Below are 19,514 nucleotides of genomic sequence, written 5' to 3' on the forward strand. Positions count from 1 at the left end.
GTTAATTCCCGTTGCAGGTTCCTTTTGCAAAGTACTCCCTCTTTGTGTGTGTCTAAAGTAAAGTAAAGAATTTCGGGTGAGCCAAAGCCTACCGCCCCACGGGCTGATTTCATGACCCATCGATTCTTGAATAGAATTTGACTTTTGTTCTAGGCAGCGATCTCGGATCTTTGTAGGAAGTCCACAACAAAACCGCTCAATCTGTTCTTTAAACGAGATCTTTTTAAATGAAGAAGCTGGTAGAAAAGAGATCCAAAATCTCTCGCAATACGCGTCCAGAGAATCTCCCTTGGTCATCCGAAGATGATTCCAAGGAGTTCATATATCTTGTTCGTACTCCCGAGTCAGTCAAGAACAAATAAAAAGCCTTTTGAATTTCAACCATTTAACTGGAGCTTCCTTGTTCAGTAGAAGGGTGGACCACCATGTTCGAGCATTTCCCTTGAAGAAAGAGGTAGCCCTCTGAATCTTGGAGTGGTTTTGAGTAATGCCCTTCAGAGAAAGCTATGTCAAACTGCTATATGAAGGCCAAAGCCCTCGAAGCATCTCGGAATCCAGAAAAAGTGTCAAACTTAATTGACTGTCCACCTTCTTTAAATTCTCTAACTTTCTTTCTTTTATCTTGGAGGAAGTCATACTGGTTGGCTTTATAGAAATGCTTCTTCTTTGCGTAAAACCTGTGATCGTCGGAGTCCGAACTATCTGAGGATGAGTCCTCTGTAGAACTGTGAGAAACTGGGCGAAACTTAGGCTTCTTTGCCTTCTTCTTGCCCTTTCCGAAGCTTTGCTTTTTCCCTTTCTGGTCTTCTTCGCTCGAGTCAGAAGAGCTAGAAGAAGAAGAAGAAGAATTGGGTAGTCCTTCAAGTTGCACACGCTTCTTTTGTTTTCTTACCGAGGCAAAAGTAGATTGACGACCCAAATAACCCGGGAAGTCAGTTCCTTTCTTTTGCTTTTTGTCGTGCTTTTTGGCTTTATTGTTCGCATCCAAAAGCAGACTGATCCGTGTATCAACCACCTCTTCCAATTCTTGCTCTGTTAACATCCTCGGAGCAGGAGGTTTCTTGAGTGCCGGTTTGATGGGTGGCTCTGTGGCCTTCTGCCACTGTGTGTGCATTTCTTCGGAGGATTGCTAAGTAAAAAATTTTGCGAATTTTGGATCCTTCGCAATGTTAATCATCATCTTTGTTGCATCAACCACTTGTCGAGGCCGAGGTGGGCCATATTCTTCATGCAAATCTTCTTCGTGATCTCCTCCCACATTCCCGGATGCAGAAGAACTCGATTGTTCTCTGTTGGAATCCATAAGTGTCCCAAGAAAAGGATCGGATTTCCCGGTAGAAGAGAAATCGGCCGCGCTCTGATACCACTGTAACAAACTTGGACACCCGAAGTCAAGATTCTACCGCGACACAACAAAGATTCACTTCAAAACAGTTCACAATTCACACTTGAGTCGACACGGCCCGGCGTGGTTCGATGCCTAGAGATATTGGCCCCGAAGATTGGTGTCCCTTTCGGTATTTCTTTTTGTATTAATCTGTGTTCAAAGTACAAGAGAGTGGGTAGGTGCTCACGCTCAGACTCTGCGTCCAGATGCTATGAGAAGTGAGGCCCTATCCACTTATTTATTGGTTACAAGGGATGCCCAAAAGCAGTAATCCGAAAGCTTCTAAAAAATAAAGCAACTAAGCCCAAAAGCTGCCAATTCAGCCAGCGTATTTTCCGAAAATCCGTACGCTTTTCCACGTCAACAAGTCAGCGCAAAAAGCGGGATTTCCATGCGGCATGTCAGCGGATTTTATGGAGCATCTGTACGGTACTGCCACGTCAGCCTACCGCCGCATTTTGCGAGCTTGTACCCTGCTACCAGCTTGTGTGAGTATGTCCGGGCATGCCACGTCACGAGTTTGTGACACTTGTGGTGGTCGATCAATTTTCCGAAATGGCACATTTTATCCCTTGCAAGAAAGCTGCTTCTGCCCTAGATATTGCGACATTATTTGTGCAACATATTTTCAGAATACACCGTTTGCCAAGGTCTATTGTTTCCAATAGAGATCCAAAATTCACAAGACATTTCTTCTTGTGCTACATATAATAGGACCAAATCACCTTCCTGGAACTCTGCATGACGTCAGATGCTTGTTGGCTTGCTTTTGATATTTTTGTTGGACATGAACCAATTTATCACGCACTTAGACAAGAATATCTTGCATTTCTTGAACCAATTGATCTGATAACGCCACTCTGTGTTGAAAAAAAAAGCTTGTAGGCACAAGAGGAATATGTCTATATGCTGCTTGGAATGGAGTCATGCCAGTTACTACATCAAGAGAATTGTTGTAAGCAAACTCCACAAGTGGCAAGTAATCTTCCCCAAGATGCTAATCGAATTTAAACGTGTCTCAACATTTCTGCCAATTTCTAATTTACTCTTTCTGTCTGTCCATCTGTCTTAGGATAGTAAGTTGAACTGAACAGCAGGCTTGTGCCATGAGACTTGAAAAGAGACATCCAAAAATATCTCACAACAGAATTTCTTGTTAAGTGGATGAACTTGGATGACTTAGTAGAACTCTATTTGGTAGACAGATGAAGAAATGCAGCAATTTCCCTAACCTCCTCCAAGAGTTCTTTGACAAACGACAGACTTTTATTTAAAGCAGGGGTTTTATTTTAAATGGGAGGGAATGTCATGATTGTAATTTGTGACTTAGTTACATCATACACTTTCTCATGGTTGCAAATACGAGAAGTGACATGCCAAGGAAAACCCCTAGACTTAAATGGTAATGAATCTTTGTTTTAAAGACATGCCTCTTCATCAAGAGCCATGCTCCTTCGACGACTGGTCACTCAGCTTCACCCAATGGTTGCAACTATTCATCCAAAGGATGTGTCTTTACGTCAACAGCCATGTCTATTCACCCTGAGACGTGCCTTTTCATTTATGTCTCTTTGTCTCCTATATAAGAAGCCTATTGTAGATCAATCAAACACACAGTCTCTTAAGTCTCTTGTCAGAGTTATCTTTTCAAATTTTGTTTAGAAACATAGGAAATAAATATGAAGTACTCACAAAGGAGACATCACACGTGCACCAAATTCCCCATATTTATCCCTATATATGAGACCATGCTTAATAAAATGCACCTTTCCTCCCTTGTATGACGGTCCCCTTCCCTTACCCTCTTGTGGTAACATATGATAACCCTCAATGAATCTCCTGGGCCGGTTCCTAGGCTGTGTCCCCCCCCCCCCCGTTATGATGTAAAAAGCTGGACCACACCAATCAGGGATCTTTAGTGGTTTGTGTCCCCATAGGATGCTCTTGTGGACATGGCATGATGCAAGCCATACACTCTCAAATAGAATAAAGATGGCTCCGATTGACTTCCAAGCCTATAGCATCTCTGGCCTAGTGTCCATCCTCAAGATAAATTGTCCATACTACAGGCCCATCCCCAAGTGTGAGAGCTTGTAGCGTCTCTGGCCTAGTGTCCATCCTAAAGATAGATTGTCCATACTACAGGCCCACACCCAACCATGGATGTACGGTTAGCATGTAGGAGCTACTGGAATATAGTCCAATCGTGGTTGATCACACAATATGACCCTGACAAAATAAGCTTAGGGTCCTTATTAACCTCCCTTCAGCTAAGCATGCACTCACAGCTAGTAGCCAAATCTCCCCTCCTGATGTCTGGTTTTGTAACACTGCCTAAACATTTATTTTCCAAAGTGTTGTCTCCAGATGGCATACACACTATGGAAAAAAACAACTCTTTAGTGCGGATGGGTTATGTATTTACAAACCATTGGTTTTTTGTTCCCAGGTGAGTCTATTGCAAGATTTTGACAAACGTTTCATCAACAGAATGATTTACACATTAAGGGAATACAACGCTGGCAGGCAGTGACGGAGAGGCAGACCAGAATGCCGTCAGTGGCTCTGTTATACAGAATGACTTTACCCAAACGAGAGCTCAAAAACTGTAGTGCTCCTGAATTGTCTTCATTGTAGGCTCCGGAGAGAAGTTGAAGCATGGAGTAAGGAAAGACTTTAGGTGCAAAGCAAAGACGATATTAGCAGTGGTGATCTTGCAAGGGACAGCAAAACATGGATTTTCAATAAAAACCGTATATCTCTAATGGGCCAATGTTGGAATGTGGTGCTTAATACTTTGATAGATTCTCTCAGCACTATTCATGGTACTGACAGATGTGCCCCTTGATATGGTGGCACTTGGTTTTTCTGAAGCTTTTGAAGGTAAAGAAAATCTCAACACAGTTAATGTTTCGTTAGTATTCTACCTTCTTTTAATATCTGTTTGCATGCTGTTTGTAGTCTATGGAAGAGCAAGATTTCTGAACATTTCTTTCCTCTCGTGTGAGTGCAGGAGTAGGACTGCTAAAATGTTGGTACTGGTTTTCTGCTGTAGGATACTTTGTTCAAAGACAACTTGGTAAGATCCCTTGACTACTATTTGTAGGAAGAAAATCACAAGAGACCTTTTTTTGGTGTGTTTTTTTTTGTCCCAAGGCGGGGGGGGGGGGGGATTGCTGTGCTCAATTTTATTGATGAATAGCTTGAGTTATGGCATGCTAAACATGGCATGGTACGTAGTAGAATGATATCGTGCATAGCCTGTTTCATTTCTGATGACCTTTTCAAAATCAATGGTTTTAATTTTTCAAGGGAGAAAATTACAATTGGATCGGCGCTAAGGCTCGCTACTGCTCTCACCCTCCCCTCGCCATCGCTAATTCATAAATCCCCCCCCCCCCCGCTGCACTGCTCTCTCCTCCTCTCCTTTGGAGGAGTTGGCGGACTCTTCTTCGCTTTCCAACTCACCTCCATTGCGCCCTTTTCGTCCTCGTACGCCATTACAGCAGCACACACAGATGGAGGATTCTGCTCCGCCACAGTGGGACTTGACTGAAGCCCCCTCACCCGACACTGCAGAACCCACCATCTGACTTGCTCTTTCACCGACAGAGCAAGTGAGCTTAAAGGCAGAGGTGGAGCGCCTTCAAGCCACCTCTGTTATTTGCAAGATAATCGGCACCCGACCTAGGAGACGAGAGGTGTGCAATATCCTCCAAGCCCATGTTTTAGCAAAGGTGGGAAAGATCATCGATGTTCAATTTCTCGGGCACGAGTACTACGGGATAGAGTTCGAGACTTTCGAGATCCGAACAGTCAGAGCTCAATTTCGATAATGGCACCATGGTTTCAATCCAGCTACCAATGTTTTTGTCGAGGAGGTAGACCTACCCATTTCGGTCTGCTTTCTCGGCCTGAGTACCTCCTGCTACTCTCTAGGATAGGTTCCAAGATTGGGACCATGTTGGAGATGCCGCGCTTAGAAGCTTCTGTTGCTGCTAGGGCAGCAAGTACGGTATGTGTTTTGGTTCAAGACACCCACACCCTCTTGAAGGTTGTTCTACTACCTCGGGTGAGTGGTGGTTAGATCCGTCAGAGCATGGAGTATTTGGGGCTCTCCAATCAATGTTTCAATTGCAGACTCCATGAGGATAGTCTCATGGAACGTGGGCTAGGTGGACCCTAGTTACCGTGTCAGAGAGGTGAACTCAGACGGGAGCTCCAAAGATGCCTTGTGGGAGGTGCGATTGATATACTTATGCTCCAGGAGAATCACTTGTGTGAGAGCAATATGAGGTGCTATGGACAGATCTTGTGTGGTCGCTATGAGACATTTTGGTCAGCTGCTGTTGGGCATGGTAGCATTCAGAGAGGTGTATGTATGACTATTGTGGACTCATGGCAGCATGCCATTGTGAGCAGAGGCATTAGTGTGCCAGGCAGGGCCCAGCGGATCACTTTGCAGATACATGGCTGCCTTGTGGGTTTTATGAACATTTATGCACCCAACCCATGCGAGTGTCGGGCTGAGTTTTGGTCACATTTGGTGGATGTAGAGGAGTGGTGCATTGGGGGGGATTTTAACATGCTTGAGGACCCCTCAGACAGGATTGGGGGCAATCATGCTATTGTACATGGGGTTGACTTGGCTGCTTGGGAACGATTATGTATGACCTTGAGGATCTTGGATGTATGTGACTTGGGTGGTTCATTAGTCATTCTGGCAGGGACTACTTTCTCTGATCACGCGCGTGTGTTCGGCCAACAGGGAGAGGTGTGGCAGTGCTATGTTACGCATCCTTGAGAAGATTTTGCTAGATACTGAGCTCAGAGAGAAAATCATTGTGCTATGAACCGAGAGTTTGGATGCATAGGGTATGAAAACATCTGTGAGCCGACTCTGGGTATGTCTCTCCAAATGTAGGTCTCTCTCTCTCTCTCTCTCTCTCTCAGGAGAGGAGCTACACAGCATCGACGGAGACTACAACAGAAGATTCGAGCCATACTCTCTCGACATCCAGAGTGCAGATGAGGATGGATCCTCACCATTTCTTCCATCTTTGTTTCACACACTGTTACATCCAGTTTACCGGGTACCTATTGTATCAGCTGCTACACCCACGTAGTTTTAGATTGTAGTAGTAGTAGTAGTATTTTGTTCCACTTCTAGTTCTTTTCTAGTTCTTTTGTACCCAGACATGGTATTAGATTCACTATTTTGTAACTGATTGGTCTCATAGGTCATTTTGGCCTTTTGAAGACGTTAATATAACATTTCATTTCATTTCATTTCTCTCTCTCTCTCTCTCTCTCAGGAGCCCTGCTTGGTGTCACTGTATCTCCATCAAATATAGACCAAGGCATCTCTGATTGAAGAATCGCACGACTCTATATAAAGTCCCAAACCCCTCTCTGAAGAGACAATGGAAGCGGCTACATATCTCATAGTAGGTCGTACACTAGCATATTTAATTAAGCTCTGTCTCTGGCTCTCTCTGACATAGCTGACAGAGTCTAACCTCCGTTGGGATGCCTCTAAAGTTGCCTCTCTCAATCTCCAGCTGATGAAATGATGTGCGGATCTGTTGAATAGCACACCGTAATCCATGTGACAAGTGGGAATCCATGTAAGCTGGTCTGGTCAAAAATCCATCCTTTGTGAGTTGTAGAAGATGCTCGTGGTAGAAATCCATCTTCCTACCTAGCTCATGTGTCAACTGAATCCATGTCCTCTTAAGTGTCGAGCTGGAATATATCCATCTATGTAACTCTGCTAATCTTTCTCTGTGTCAAGGAGAGGGAGGGGGCATCCAGGGAATATTGAGAAGGAGGAAGCCTATCATAGAGAAACCATGTAACTCAAACCATGATGCCATAATGCTCCCTGAGCTATGAGCTTTTGAGAGAACTCCAAAGCAAGCTGAGCGTAATGCTCCTGTGTTAGCTCTCGAAGGCTATGCAAGAAAGATACCGATCTTGTGAGTGCCTCTACTACTAGTAGGGGCGTAGCCATCTCTGCTTTTATAATCTCATGTGGAACTGTGGCCTTAGCACTGATAATCCTTGATATCCTGGAGATAAGTGGCCTCTCCATGCCTTGCCATCCATCAATGCGCCCATGTTGATGGCTTTGATGGTCCACTGAATGTCCCCATATCTGTACTCCATAAAGCATGGTTGAGGCAACCAAAGTATCAGATATCCATAGCTTGGTGCGAGGTTCCTAGAACTGAACCTATGAGCACATCCTCTCAAGCCCTCCCAAAGCTGCATAAGCCCTAGTCAATATAGTCTCTGTCGCTTGCTTCATAGAGAAAGTCGGGCCACTAATGACCACCTCAAAATAAGTGTACATGTCTGTATACTCTACCCTCTCCTATCCATATGTAAAGATGGGTGTCAATCGTCTGACCCAGTACATTGTAGTATTAAATATCATAGCCTTGGTCTTCCCAAGGTTAGCAGACATACCAATATCCTGCGCAAAAGTGTGTAAAGCATCAAAATGACACTGCATCCCCTCTGGTGAGTCTGAAATGAGCACAATATCTTGTGCATATAACAGTAAGGGTATGCATGTCACTGATAACTGTGCACCTTTGTGACCCTTCCTCTCAATATAGTCTGAAACCTCATCTACATACATACCAAAAAGTGAGGAAGATAATGGGCAACCGAGAGAGAGAGAGAGAGAGAGGGGGGGGGGGGCAAAGGCAAGTGGAGATTGAATGCCATCTCTCTTTCCATGTACTTCGCTCTGAAAGATGGAGGAAAATGGTGAAGATGATTGTCAGAGTTTGATGATGAGGGAAATCTTCTTGATGAGGGTAACTATGGCCTCGTCTCGTGTGTCGGTGAATCCTCATGTGATGAGGGTGATAATCATTGTTGAAGTGGCAACTTCAACAATGAATTTGAGGGCAATTGTAGCACTTAGGCTCTCTTGGGTCTTGCCTTCATGTTTTGACATACTTTATTCTATCTATCTCTATACATGGGTGAAGAGTCCCTCTATTGATATACATCTCATACTGCATTATCAATATTCTATCTCTCTATGCAACTATATTGGCACATTATTTAAGTGTTTATTTATATATCCGTCTATTATATGTTTTCTATCTATGACACATTACTCTTCTATACACCTATATATATATATATATGTGTGTGTGTGTGTGTGTGTGTGTGTGTTTTCGCTAATTCTTATAAATCATTTGCCTAATATATACCATGTATGTATTATCCATGTGTATCTCTATCTATCTATGCTTATATTAATACCTATGTTCATACTTCCTTATCGATATTCAATCTATCGATCATGGGTCATGACTCTTGGGTCTTACCTCCCTGTTTTGGCTTACTTTGGTACTATATACCCATGGGTCATGACTCCCAAGTCTCCACTTTTTGTCTGCTTGGTACTTTTTTGAGCAGCAATGAATTTCAATTGGGTATCCACGACTCAGGTCTCTACTCTCATTGTGTTAAGACTCTTGACTCTTGAGGCTTGTATCTTTAATGTCCTTAGGCTCTATTTGAAGACTTAATTTTTATAGATGTGTGCGCTTTGAAGTTTGAAGTGTCGAAGTCTAAGAAAAAATAACATGTTTTTTTCTCAACCGTAACATCGGATGTATAGTTACTTTCTTTGGTGTGATCTATACCCTAGACTAACGGACAAGACTAACTAGACGTGATTGGATATGTGAACCCTTCCCGATGATCCAATTGTGTCCACATGCATCACTACCATTTCATGGCAACAAATCTCCTCTCAAAGTGATGCGGTGAACATTTTCAGTCATCTAGCGGACATGCAAATCTTTTTCATTCTCCTTTGAGTAGTGACGAGCTGTTGAACTTCATGGCCATAGAATGGGAGGGTGTGCATACCCCAATAGCTAATGATCTTATACTCATTCATCGATGTGATCTTTCGTGTGTATTTGTTTCTCTCGTCTTAAACAAAGTTTTTTTTTGTTTGTTTGAAAAATTATATGTAAATAATGGATCCTTTTGTAATATTGGTTTTATTATGATCGATCATCTAGAGTTTCTTTTCGTTTTGACTTTGGTTTGTTTTTGTTATGTGAGTGATGTTTGTCTTTTTAATTTATCTTTTTTTTTTTTTGATAAACTTATAGAATATAACTTTGTAGAATGCATGTTCTAAAATCATAATTGTTTTCCTTGAAACTCTTAAAAAATAAAAATAACATCTTAATATGGGTCCTTTAGATCAAGGGTTTCTTGTGCAGTTTCATGAAATATCTCTTTTGAGAGGAGAGGTTAATTAGTCATTTTAGCAAGGGATCATGGGAACTCTATTGTACGCTATTGTTGATGACCTTTTGAGTGTAGCAAGTGGCCTTATTTAAAGACCTCACTACTTGGTAGTAGCCCTGCTATACAAACGAGGGTGTGGTTAGGACCAATCTAGCCTTAGGATCTTTAGCGTTGAGGCGTGCGTTGAACTGAATCCATAATCTATCCTCGAATCAATCCAGTTGTCTTTCACAACACTATTCTTATGAAGTACAAGGTCTTCCTAATGCTTTAAACTCTTAAGATTGAGAGTGATGGCTTTTCTAACCATAGCGCTTTTGCATATAGGGATTTCAAACGGAGATTGATTTGACTATCTAGAGTTATGGAGTCCGGTTCTTTTTTTGTTATAAAGTGTTTGAGAGGTATAATATAAGGATTCTCTTTAAGCTCTTGTATACTCTTGAGAACTACTCTCATGAAGATTTGGAGTTAAAAAAGTCTCATATTACTCAACTTCAAGTACTGTTAGGTAAGTTTTTGAAGTCCAAGTGTCTTAGTCTGAAAAATCCCTTGGTTGGAAAGAAAGATTTGTTACTGACTATCTTTACCTTCCTTGACTTAGACAAGATTGGATTAAGCTCTATTTTGAGATCTCAACAAGCTTTGAATGCTCTCTCTCCTTGTGTGAGAAAGCTAGGGAATCATCACGTTGTAGCTTACAAATATATGAAAACTTTAGGACAAAAATCTTTCAACTATAGTGACGTCGAAAAGGCTAGCAATCTCAGGTATTGATTGTCCTTGTTGTAAAGCTGCCTTTTCTTCTCACGTGAATGGAGCTTTGGGTCATGTAGTTATTGCCGATTGTTCTATTCTTCCTTCTGATTCCTTGAAAGACCTTTTCTCTAGAGGCACTAAATATAGGCTCCCTTTCTCGGACGACTCTTGCCTTCCCAAAGCCATAGAGAAAGGAATTTCTAGTTTTGTAGTAAAGTTTGAGGAGTCTAGAGTTCAAGGTGTTTTTATGAATTGGAAGTCTGTAGTCCTCAAGAAAGCTTCTTTGAAATTAGCATCTTGCTTTAGGAACGTTTCTTCAAGAAGGAATAGCTTATCTTCTCCTAGTCGTCAATTCATTGTGAATTTGTAATCTCTTATGTAGATAAGTGCTCTAATAAGTTTGTTGTTACATACAAAAAGTTCTATTTAGGATGCTTGTTAGGTGAAGTAAACTCCCAAACTTACAATGGTTGTGATCTTTCGATGCAAGAGGTTATCTTGAAACATCAAGACTCTTGAAGTTTTTTGGTTTCAAGTGCCGTTTTAAATTACCATTTTTGTATATTGCTCGGAAGTTCCACAAAAATCCTATAAAACCTAGATTTATAGTTGCTTTTGTAACCTCTCTAACGGAGGTTTCCAAATGGCTTAGTTATTGTTTCAAAGCCATTTTACCTAGTGTAAATGTACTTTGGAAAAATCTTTTAAAGGAATCAGACGTACCTACTGATTCAAGCTAGACTTTAAATGATTATGTAGGTGTAATCCCCGTTATAAAGTTTTTGAACTCATCAAGAAGCATTAAGGAGAAATCTTCTCCTTTACGTCTCCAAACTTTTGACTTTATTGCCACGTAAAGTCTGCATTAGCCTCTTTGACATACTTCTAGCCTGATTATTTCTAGCCCTTTCCTCATCAACTATATCACATACATCTGCATCAATCACAAATTGATTTGTGACATCATTTGAAATGTGCATAGGTTGTTTTCCTATCTCATACTGCCACCCCTTACAAAAAGTGGCAACATCGTATCGTACATATTTTGTGAGAAAACATATATCCCTTTTGTGCATGACAATAATGGCTGCACGGCATCCTCCACAAAAACCAAATCATGGCTAGCAAAAAGCTTTGGACTTTGCTTTAAGTAGATATATCCATGCATCCCTCGAGTAATTATCAATGAAAGACAAATGGTTCCCAAAAGACACAGTATGCAGAGGACTACAAACGTTACTATAGAAAAGCTACAAATGAAAGAAACATGCATGCCACAATTTTGCATCCGCAAGAAATAGATGTTGAATCAAACACTGCACATGCTGAATCTTCCACAAAAAACAAAGTGCTAGATGCCACAATTGTATCCAAAATTTTTAGTAGAGGACAAAGTCTAGCATGCCCAACAATAAACAAAAGATTCCTCTTGATCCTGGTACATATAGCGCATTGATCGATACCGGCTGGCCTGCTGTCCAGGCGATGCAGGGCAGCAAAATAGAGATTTTCAGCTTGAACAATCAGAATGTGAGCACTTGAATAATGGAGTAACTAGATAGAGTTATTAGGAAATAGAAAGACAGAGAGATAGAGGAGGGATTGGGAGATATGGAGAGGTGTTCTTCCCCTATGCAATACTCGCCCTTGAATAGGCGCCTCTTTCATTATTTGTTTTAATTATATCAAATAAGATCAGTACAAATCTTAAGAGGGGGCACCCTGATTCTGTAATAGCAAACTGAGAGAGAGAAATGAAATGAAATGAAATGTTATATTAACGTCTTCAAAAGGCCAAAATGACCTATGAGACCAATCAGTTACAAAATAGTGAATCTAATACCATGTCTGGGTACAAAAGAACTAGAAAAGAACTAGAAGTGGAACAAAATACTACTACTACTACTACAATCTAAAACTACGTGGGTGTAGCAGCTGATACAATAGGTACCCGGTAAACTGGATGTAACAGTGTGTGAAACAAAGATGGAAGAAATGGTGAGGATCCATCCTCATCTGCACTCTGGATGTCGAGAGAGTATGGCTCGAATCTTCTGTTGTAGTCTCCGTCGATGCTGTGTAGCTCCTCTCCTCAGTCGCGGTCGTCTGTATCTCTGTAGCTCCAATGCTCGGTCGATGAGAGTGCCAGTAGTGGTCGAATGAGTGTGGGACGAGCTCTGCAGTGGTGGCTGCTCCTCTGGCTGTCCCATATCTAGTGAAAAGAAATCTGTAATGTGTCTCTGGGACTGCCTCTCTCTAGCTCTCCCCAGTAAAGTGTCTCTATACCTGTGTAACTCAAGTAGATATAGTCCAAGACATCTCTGATCCTCATAACTCATGACCCTAGATAGAGGACCAAAACCCTCTCTGAATAAGCAGTGGAAACGCCCCCGTATCTCATAGAACACTGTGCAATGACATATGTAGTGCAACTCTGTCTCTGGCTCTCTCTGGCATAATCGGCATATCCTGCTGTCTGCTGGTATCCCTCTGAATCTACCAGTCTCAATCTCGAGCTGATGTGAGGATGTGCGTATCTGACCAATGGCACAACGCAAACCATGAGACATATGTGTGTCCATGTAGCTGGGTCGAATCACAAACCCATCTCCTGTGAGGTGGAGAAGATGCTCTCTATAGAGAGAGAGAGAGAGAGAGAGAGAGAGAGAGAGAGAGAGAGAGAGAGAGAGAGAAAGAAGGCCATAATTGGTTACATCAGCCCTTTAAATAGACACGTGTGTGTGTGTGGGCATAGACCAAGTGCCAAGTGTCTGCATTTTCCTCCTCTGTCTAAACCTCTGATGGGCTGTTTTGGACAAGTGGCCAGTTCTTCCCCTGTGTGTGGTCATCTTGGTGCCTGCCATGTTGTAACTGACCTTCATTGGGGTCCCCTAGCTCCTACCACACTTGAACTGTCCTTCACTAGGGTCGCCTAGCTCTTACCATGCTTGAACTACCCTTCACTAGGGTCGCCTAGCTCTTGCCATGCTTGAACTGCAACTTCCTATGCAAGGACTCTTGTTGCTTTGCATGGATCAAAGTTACATGGAATGGGAAAGGGTGGCTCTGGAACATTTCCGTAACCGGGGGCCATGGAATGGCGGAACAGGAACGAGGGCCGGAACGGTAAATGGAACCGGCCCGTAGGGCGATAGACGTTAGCTTTCACCCGATTCTTTAACAGTGGACTTTACGACCTAAAGCAATAGGTTAAAAGGAACATGTAACTGAGACTGAATTACACTTAAAGACAAATAGCACGGCCAGGAAGCTAAAATGCTTCCAAGCAGACAGCGACACCTGTAGGCCCCAAAGGTTGGCGCCCCTTTCGGTATTTCTTTATTCTTTAACAGAGGGAATAAAACCTGTGGTTCCCTACAAGCTGCCCCGCACAATCTGGGCTGAATTCCAACTGTTCTAGCCCGATTTCGGCAACATAACTGTACTAGGACCCTTCACAGTCAGTATTCGCACGCATTAGATGACTTTCCCGACGCATATGGATATTTTGCAAAACCTGGCGAGAATCTGCAGCACGCTGAATTCTCTGTTTTCTGCCCCGAAAATGCGCCAGATCACCTCTATAGCGTTCCCCTCGCGTCCCCGAACCTCCTGGGGGTATTAGGGTCCGTTTAGGGCCGAAACCCTAAACCTGCAAAAATACACAGCAGGCTGTTTCGAGCTCCGTTTTGCGTGCCGGTCGCATCTATAGCAAGTCCTCGAGCTCCCGCACCTGTAGGGCTACTTGCCCTTTGAATCGGACGAGATTTCGCACGTGAAACCTCTCCGAATTCACCTGTACCTGCGGGGGATTAGCCGTTAGCTGATCCAGTATGTGTGCAAGAGGCTCTTGCCTCGGCAATCGCGCATGAACCCACATAGTTGTACATTGGTCAAATGAAAAGCCCACTAGAGGGGCATAACATATTGCTCATAGAGGGGAGAGAGAGCAGTGCGTAGCGTGCAGGGCATCACTCCTGGCACTGTATTGTACATAAGAGGGAAAGGAAGCACTCCGTAGCTCTTAACCTATGACAATCCGTCTACTGCTGAAAAATGCGCCCCCTTCCTCTTGTAGACTCCCCTCAAAGTGGCAGAAGTGCTCACAGAGTGACACCTCGCCCAATTTCCGATTTTGGCCAACTTGGGTTAAAATATCTCAATTGGTGCGTCAATTGACTTGGCAGCAGAGCAGTAAAATGTTCCCCTTGTCATTCCAGAGCTAATGACGCGAACACATTTCACGGCCCAAAATAGCAGCTCCCTAAATTTTAGGAGATGCTTCCACGGCACTCACACTGGTCGTCTGACCATCAATCATCACTGGAACCACATCGGAAAATGCAATGTTGGCCAGCTATCAGGTGATTTATACTCGTAGCCCCACCATGGCTAACCTTAGTCCATTTGCCCAACTTCAATGCTCACTGGCCGTCCGGCCTAGACTCTCACTGTCCGCCTCACACCATGCAACTTGGGCATTGGCATTTCTAGAGGGGTGCTTTAAAACAAATCAAGTAAATTTCTCCCAAAAAGAAATCAACAAGTAAAGTTGCCACAGACTCGTGACATACCCCCCTCCTGAAATCGCGAACGTCCTGGTTTGCATGAATATCAATCCATTAGTGTGTACAACACTTCGTGGACACCGTATCACGGCTGTCAACCTTTTCGTGTGTACACACCTGGTTAACATGGTACGAGACATACATGCTCATAGTTAACACTCTTGTGTATTCAACACTTGTTAACTCATGTATGGTCTACTTGTGAGACTGTTCTATTGACATAGTGGATAGCTTTCACACTCTGCCACTGGCTTTAATAGAGTCCATAACTTTTAGTACACTTGGAATCCTTTCAAGCATAATAAACCAACAGTTTAAAAATGCGTCAACATGTACTCATTAGAAGCAATTGCTGTACTCTTGACAACTGACAAGACATACTTACTTCTATAACACTGAACAAACTTTTGGACAACTTTTATTCCCCAAGGGCAATTGCCAAGCAGGGTACTCTCCTATTGCACTAAATTCATAGATACATGAGAAGTGCTAGCTCCTGGATCACCCCCCTCTAGCGCAGGTCTCTTTCCTTTTGACCTTTGCTCTTCTTGAGTTGGAGAATACGTAGGTGGTAAACCAAAGGCTTTAAGGTGGAGCTGCAATACATTTGGTGACTAACAGTTCACTCTCTTCCATCCACTTTGCATCCATAGGTGGATAGTTCTTGAACTTCACCAAATATCGCCTTGTAACCTTGCCTTTGACTTTTCTTTCCTTATGTGCCATGATCTGTTCTCAGACCAAAATTTCATCAAGTTCTTCAACTTCTGGCTGCTCTTCAACTGGCATATCCTCTGGCACATCACCAATAAATGGTCTGAGAAGACTCACGTGAAAAGCATTATGAATCTTCCAGTTCTCAGGCAATTTCAGCCTATAACTGACGTCATTGATCTTCTCTGTTACTTGAAAAGGCCCATAGTAACGCATACTAAGCTTTGTAAAGAGACTTTTTACCTTTCGCTTCTTTAAGCGTGCCGTTTCAAACCGCAACAGTACCCAATCACCGAGTGAAAACAACAATTCACGACGGTGGAGATCAACAGCTTTCTTTTGCTTTGCCTGTGTCCTTTCAAGGGCATGTTTTATCTTCTGGTACATTTCATCCATAATTTGTACATATTGATCTGCTTGAAAGATCTTTTCTTTGGTATGCAAAATGGGAGGAACTTTTACATGACCTTCGACAATTTCGAAAGGTGCTTTGCCTGTTGAAGAATGCATTGTATTATTGTACGCATACTCAACCAACAGCAAATACTGCTCCCACTTCGCCTTGTGCTCTGACACATAGCACTTGAGCAGATCCAAGACAGTAGAATTGGCCTCTTCTGACTGCCCATCTGTCTGTGGATGAAACGACGATGAGAACTTAAGCGTAGTACCCATATTCTCAAATATGCCTCTTCAGAACAGACTTGTCATCCGTGGGTCACGGTCACTGACAATCGACTGTGGCATACCATGGTACTTAAAGATATTGTACATAAGAGACGTGCCATTTGATCTGGTTTTATCTTCTTCCTAACAGGAATGAAATGAGCTTGCTTGCTGAATCTGCAAATAATGGTCCAGATTCCATCATTCCATGTCTGTGTTCTTGGAAGATCAAAGATAAAATCCATAGCTATGCTTTCCCATGGTTTATCTGGAATTGGTAGTGGCTGTAACAGCCCTAGTGCCTTTTGCCTGTCAAACTTGACCTTTTGGCAAATCACGCATGCTTGCACAAAGGCATCCACATCTCTCCTCAAGGTAGGCCAATAAAAGAATGTCTCAACCGCTTTCACTGTAGCATCTATACCACGATGCCTTGCATACGTGGGACATGACTCTCTACCATGACCTTATGTCGCAATGGCCTAGTGACACAGAGTCTGCCATGCATCATCATAAAACCATCTCTGAGAAGGTAGTGCTCATGACTTTGTCCTTCATGTAACTATTCGAAGATCCTTGCAAAATCTGTGTCATTCGCATATTGTTCCTTCATGTCATCAAGTTCATGATGATAAGAAATTGACACAGCTGAAATTTGTGGCTTTCTTGATAACGCATCAGCCACAACATTCTTCTTGCCTTCCACATGCACAATCTCGAAGTGAAACATGGAAAGAATGTTTGCCCATCGCATATGCTTTTCCGATAGCTTTGACTGTGTCAAAAAGTATCGCAAGGTCTCATGATCCGTTTGGACAACAAAATCAGCACCTAGCAGATAGTGTTTCCAACTTAAGAGCGCATGAATCACAACAAGTAACTCTTTTTCATAGACCTGCATGGTCGTCTCTGGCCCTTGCAAGATTCTGCTCTCATAGGCTACTACCCTGCCATCTTGCATTAGCACTACATCAATGCTACTGCTACAAGCGTCACTGAACCACAAATGACTTCCTGAGATCTGGCAAAACAATGACTGGATCTGAAGTCATCTTTTCCTTTAAGAGATTAAAAGCTGAAATCTCTTTTTGGGTCCATCTGAAAGTGACCTCTTTCTTTTGCAAAGCATGTAAAGGTGAAGCAATCTCTGCAAAGTTACGAATGAATCTTCTGTAGTAAGAACATAGCCCTAAGAAGCCACGGACATCGTGCACAGTCCTTAAAGCTGGCCATGTCTTGATTGCTTCCACCTTCGCAGGATCCATTCGGACACCATCCTTTGACACAATGTGTCCGAGGAAGTGGATCTCTTCCAAGAATAACTCGCTTTTCTTGCCATTGATGAGCAATCTGTTCCTGCGCAACTCTTCGAACACAATGGTCAAGTGATGCCTATGCTCCTCTTCATTCTTCGAGTAGACTATCATGTCATCAAAGAATGTGCCAACAAAGTTCTGATATGTATGGACGGAAGATCCTATCCATCATCCTATTGAACGTAGCAGGAGCATTCGTAAGACCAAATGGCATCACTAAGAACTAATAGAGACCAAATGTCGTTCTAAACGCAGTCTTATGCACATCCTCAGGCCTAATTCGAATTTGATGGTACCCACTTTTAAGGTCGATCCTGTTGAAAATCGCCGCACCCTCTAGGCGGTCAAGAATATCATCAATCCTTGGAATAGTAAACCTATTCTTGATGGTATTCTTATTCAACGCACGGTAGTCAATACACATGCGCCACGAGCCATCCTTTTTTTGTACTAAGAGCACTGGAGAGCAATAGGGTGACGAGCTAGGCTGAATCAGCCCTTTCTCTAAGAGCTCCTCCACTTGGCTCATAATCTCTTTCCGTTGCGCCTCACTAACCCTATACGGTGGCCTATTTGGTGGGCTACAACCTGGCACCAAATCAATCGCATGATCCTCGGGCCTCTCCGGCGGTAGTTGAGACGGTAATGAATCAAAAAAACAACCATTAAACTTTTGCAAAAATGCTAGCCTGTCTTTATCAAACACAGATAAATTTGACTGGCAACTATTTGAAACATAACGTGCAAAAACCAAGTATGCAGAAAGATGGTTCTTTATTACAGAAGTGATAGCAGAAGCAGATACAATAGGGACTGACTCTGCTTTTAGCTTTACATCCAAGATGTGAGTTTTGCCCCTATGCTGTATAGTGATCTTTTTGTTGTAGGCATCCAAGACTCTATGCACTCGGAACATCCACGAGATCCCCAACAAGACATCACATCCTTCCAGCGGCATGATGTAGAACTCTTCTGTGTCCACATACGATTGAATATGCAGACGCAGCTTTCCAATGATGGGAGTAACGCACTCTGAGTGGCCAGGACATGCCAATCCTACCTATGTGGTATACCCCATCTCTTCAGCTCTGATGCCTAGCTTCATAGCTAATTCTGGCGTGATAAAGTTTGCTTTGGCACCTGGATCAAAAAAGATCAGTGCCATCTGGTCTCTAACTTTACCCCACGCTCTGCATAACTCACTGGCATCTGTACTAGGCCTGTAGCCCAACATGTCTGGCACTAAACCTGCTGAGGGCATAGGCTTCTTTCCTTTCCTGTCCTCTTTGTCATCTGAGTCAGCTGGCCTTTTCTTTTGTGGAAAGTTGGTTGCAAAGTGACCAGTCTTCTTGCATATAAAGCACTTATTTTCAGCCATCAAGACCTTCTTTTCCTCGGGCGTCTTACGCATAAAAGGCTTCCTTTTCTGCTTCCTTGCCTGCGCTCTAAAAGTCTCGGCTGAACCTTTGCCTTTATTGAACCTAGCTGGCCCCTGGGACGCTTCAAGAGCCGCTCTCGTAAAGGGCTGCTTTGCTAAATTTTTCTTTTGCTGCCCTCCTTTCTCGTTGCTCGGAAATCCATTGTCTTCTCCTTTCAACAAGGCAAGACCAGTGTTAGCAACTTCCATAAGCTGAGTGAGGGTAGCTACTCTGTTCTTGGTACAGTAATCACGAAGCCCTTTAGGCAACCCACAATAGTACTTCTCTATTTGCTCTGTCAATGGCACAAATCTGTAGGAGGTCACTGAGAGTAACGCTTTACAAAACCTCCTATTGTACTCTTGCAAGCTCTTACATGTAGCCGAAGTAAGCT

General features: G+C 42.9%; 1 protein-coding gene and 1 long non-coding RNA gene across 5 annotated transcripts in view; both read left to right on the forward strand.

Moving 5' to 3' along the window:
• CRSH (Ca2+-activated RelA/spot-like protein) overlaps positions 1-4,202 on the forward strand; it is a 113,769-nt gene extending 109,567 nt beyond the window's left edge. The window contains exon 7 of one of the 2 annotated variants that reach the window (XM_086497930.1): positions 3,837-4,202. In XM_086497930.1, the coding sequence (XP_086354056.1) occupies positions 3,837-3,920 (84 nt within the window). In that variant the 3' untranslated portion in view covers positions 3,921-4,202. The remainder of the gene's footprint in view (positions 1-3,836) is intronic. The other variant, XM_086497933.1, reaches the window with a different exon arrangement.
• LOC147425891 (uncharacterized) overlaps positions 4,132-19,514 on the forward strand; it is a 48,389-nt gene continuing 33,006 nt past the window's right edge. For all 3 annotated transcript variants that reach the window (XR_015186110.1, XR_015186111.1, XR_015186112.1), the window contains exons 1-2: positions 4,132-4,270; positions 4,401-4,466. This is a non-coding gene — a long non-coding RNA (uncharacterized LOC147425891). The remainder of the gene's footprint in view (positions 4,271-4,400; positions 4,467-19,514) is intronic.

This window comes from Adiantum capillus-veneris, chromosome 24, assembly GCF_014529385.1.
Source record: "Adiantum capillus-veneris isolate H3 chromosome 24, ASM1452938v2, whole genome shotgun sequence".
Taxonomy (NCBI): Eukaryota; Viridiplantae; Streptophyta; class Polypodiopsida; order Polypodiales; family Pteridaceae; genus Adiantum; species Adiantum capillus-veneris.